The sequence below is a fragment of the Myotis nattereri genome (assembly GCF_964212035.1).
Source record: "Myotis nattereri genome assembly, chromosome: 2".
Taxonomy (NCBI): Eukaryota; Metazoa; Chordata; class Mammalia; order Chiroptera; family Vespertilionidae; genus Myotis; species Myotis nattereri.
The window spans coordinates 162348411-162351652 of record NC_138076.1 but is presented as its reverse complement, the minus strand read 5'-3'; the positions used below and the strand labels follow the sequence as shown (position 1 = coordinate 162351652).

The 3242-nt window shown below is 51.5% G+C and overlaps 1 protein-coding gene across 3 annotated transcripts in view; it reads right to left on the bottom strand.

Annotated features, from left to right (window-relative positions):
* Nucleotides 1-1947: 1947 nt before the first annotated feature.
* The window catches only part of PPP1R1A (protein phosphatase 1 regulatory inhibitor subunit 1A), a 205562-nt gene continuing 204267 nt past the window's right edge, over nucleotides 1948-3242 (bottom strand). For 2 of the 3 annotated variants that reach the window (XM_081082900.1, XM_081082899.1), the window contains 2 exons: nucleotides 2567-2679; nucleotides 1948-2083 (listed from right to left, as the gene is read on the bottom strand). In XM_081082900.1, coding sequence (XP_080939026.1) covers nucleotides 2075-2083; nucleotides 2567-2679 — 122 coding nt within the window. In that variant the 3' untranslated portion in view covers nucleotides 1948-2074. The remainder of the gene's footprint in view (nucleotides 2084-2566; nucleotides 2680-3242) is intronic. The other variant, XM_081082901.1, reaches the window with a different exon arrangement.

Sequence of the window (3242 nt, the reverse complement as noted above, 5' to 3'; positions counted from 1 at the left end):
GATCTTAGCTGGAAGGTCTGGGTCCCCTTTTCCTCCCCTGGGAGGGGCTGGAACAGGAGAGAAAGCTGGGGGGTTTCAGAGCCCGATGCGTGGGGAGGGGAGTGGGCTCCTTCAGGGCATGGTATCATTTTAGGGCCTGGGAATGGGGGGTGGGCAGCCTCTTTACCCCAGACCTGCACTGCTTCAGCCCCATCCCCAGCTCGACCCCTTACTTCTTCCCTCCTCCCATTCTGTCATGGCAACTGGAGAAGAGGACCAGGGGCTGAGAGCGGGTCTTTCCTGGGGTCCTTAAGAGCTTGGGACTGGTCTGGGTCTGGGACATGGAACCTGCCCTGGCTGATGCCTGAGCCCTTTGCCTCCTTCCTCTCCCCTGGGCTGGAGGCTCCCATCCGACCAATGTCTGTAACGTGCTTTGAGTCTCCTCAACAAAGCACCTTCAGGATGCATCTTACGAGCACAGGCAGGAGAGACCAGCTGGGTCAGGGTCAAGGGTGCATGATGGGGGTGAGGTATAATCCAGTAATACTGTGTTACCACCAGAGGATCCCTCCCCTTCTCCATTCCAGCACTGGCCCAGCTGCGGGCACCAAGAGGCCCCTCCTCTGTGACAGTGGGGAGGGGTGGGAGGAAGGCAGATGGGGAGGGGCTCAGGGTACTGCTGTAATGCCCTCTGAAGAGAGCCCCCCCAGGCCCCCTGTCCCTTCCTCTCCTCAGGTTCCTCTCACCCCACCTTGTCCCAGAAAAGGCCCAAGTCCAGGTGACTGCCCTCCTTCTTTCTCGTAAATATCAATCATGCATCTGTACAGTGGGCCCTGTTCATGTGAAGTCCATATCCATGGTCTCTTAGACCTGCCACCCTGCCACCTGTCCCCCCACCCCACCCTGAGTAGGGCAGAGACGCATGTGACTCATCCCTGCCCTCGGTCTCCCAGAACCCTGCTATATAGTCAGAGATCAATAAAGAAGGGAGACCAGGCTCTGCTGTGTTTGGTGTTCACTGGGTGGAAGTCCACCACGCATCTTCAGATACACTGTCCCTTCAAGCTTGATAAAATCCGGTGCAGTCGGTGTTCTATCTGATATGTATATATAGTGGGCAAGCTGAGGCCCAGGAAGGTGAGATGTTGCCTGAGGGCACACAGTAGGGAGGGCAGAAGTGGGACCTTACACGTCTGAGGTTCTTTTTCTCTCCATTAAAGTGCTCCTTAAGGAGGGACAAATCTTTCCTTCCTTCCTTCCTTCCTTCCTTCCTTCCTTCCTTCCTTCCTTCCTTCCTTCCTTCCTTCCTTCTCCCCTCCACTACCTGGAAAAATCACAAGCAGTGGGCAGGAGAGGCCTGGCTTTGGGGCCTGAGGAAGTTTCCTCACCTATGCTCAGCTTTTGTCTTTTACCCCCGCCCCTTGGTGTCTAGGACAAGAGGCAGAGTGACCTTCCCAATTCCCAGCAAGGGCCTCTTAGATAATAGCCACTGTATTCTCAATACACCTTTGCTAATAGGTTGGAATAGGAGTGGTGGTCTCCTCACAGGTGGAAGTTTGGGAATCACCGAAGCTTGGAGGGCAGGCGAGGAGGCATCCATACAACACACCACCCACTCTTTCCCATGGGCCGCGCCAGGCTGCAGTTCCCCATTTTGTCCAGCAGATGATGCTCACACAAAGTCACAGTTAGGCTGGCCTTAGAGCTCCAAGGCTCGCAGCTGCAGGGAAGCCCGCCAGGTGGCGATATCCCTTCTTCAATAGGAAAAGAGAACCTGGGGTCATTCTTTCCTCTTGGTACCCTGGAATTTAGTCCTCCCATCTATCTGACCCCCATTCCTCTTCCCGCAGCAAGTAAGGCAGGGATGGAGAAGAACCCCCTTCTCGAGTCTCCTGCCCATTGGCAACTGGGGCAGGACAAGAAGGGAGAGGGAAAAGATTCTCCAAGTCGGGAAAGAAGGAAAATACCAAGGATCTAACACCAAATTTATCACTTTTTAAAAATGAGATTTTCCCCAAAGTGAAGAAATAAGAAACAAATCCAGTGTCCACGCACTCCCAGCTGCAGGCTTGTACCCAGGATCTCTCCTTCATCCTCAGACCTGCTGTGGGGAAAGGGGGCAGAAAGACAGGGTGAGTGAGAGGCCCCCTCCCGAGCTGGTCTGCCCAACCATCCCGTTAGTCAAGTATCTAATTTCTGATGTCTGACACCAGCTCCTTGTCCAGTCTATGCAGGGGAAGGATGACTGTAACATCGAAGCTCACGAGGTTATTCCATCAATGTCTCCACTCCAGGCAGGTCCACTGCTCATCAGCCTGGACAGCTGAAGGTTCCAAATGCCTTTTATCAGAAAACCCATGGTCTATTTCCATCACCTATTCCAGGAGCTGGAAGTCCTAACTCAGAGTCTAACCTTAGTCCCTGCTGCTGCAGCTTCTCATTTGTCCATGCTCTTGCCATAGAGACTAGCTCTTCAGGGACTAAAGCTGGTGCTCTGTTCCCCCTTCCCTGAGTCCAGATCTTAGCCCTCACCTTTCTCCACACAGTTGCTCTCCTATAGACCCACAGCCCAGCCTTGGCAGCTTACCGAGGAGGGGTGGGCTCCCTGGGAACCCAGTGGTGGTATATGGGGTGAGAGTTCTTCTGTGCTGGGTTTCTCACTGCCCCGCTCCTGAGTTTTTGGAGTGGATTCTGCAAGCTCTAAGGAGGGAAAACGAGGGTGGGAGGAGAGGTGGTATTCATGAGGGCTGGTAGAGAGGGCAACGCTCACCCCACCCCATACTCTAATGACCCAAGAGGAGCCAAGACCAAGCTGGGGCAATTGGCCAAGACCAACAGGGTTTTCTCTGATTACAATTCCTACTATAGAATCACTATGTTTAATTTTTTTTTTCCAAAAAGAAAAAAACCCTCCAAAGAAGTTTTCAAATTTGGGTACAATCTCAATGTGTGGCTATATCTGACCTGAACTGATATGAAGCTATTTATTGTCTACTTATCCCACTTAGTGGGACAGTTCATTTCACTGTAGAAATATTAATGTGTCTGATTACAGGGTGATACTATATAATATACTATATAATATACAGTATACATACTGTATCACCTTCATAAAATTGGAAAAAGTCTGACTTCTGGACTAATTGGGATAAGGGACTATGGACATGTATTTACAGTACCTCCAGCAGTTTCCACTTATTGCATGCTTTGTATGTGCCAGTTACTGGGCAGGTTCATTGAATTTTCACAAACTACCAGTGAAT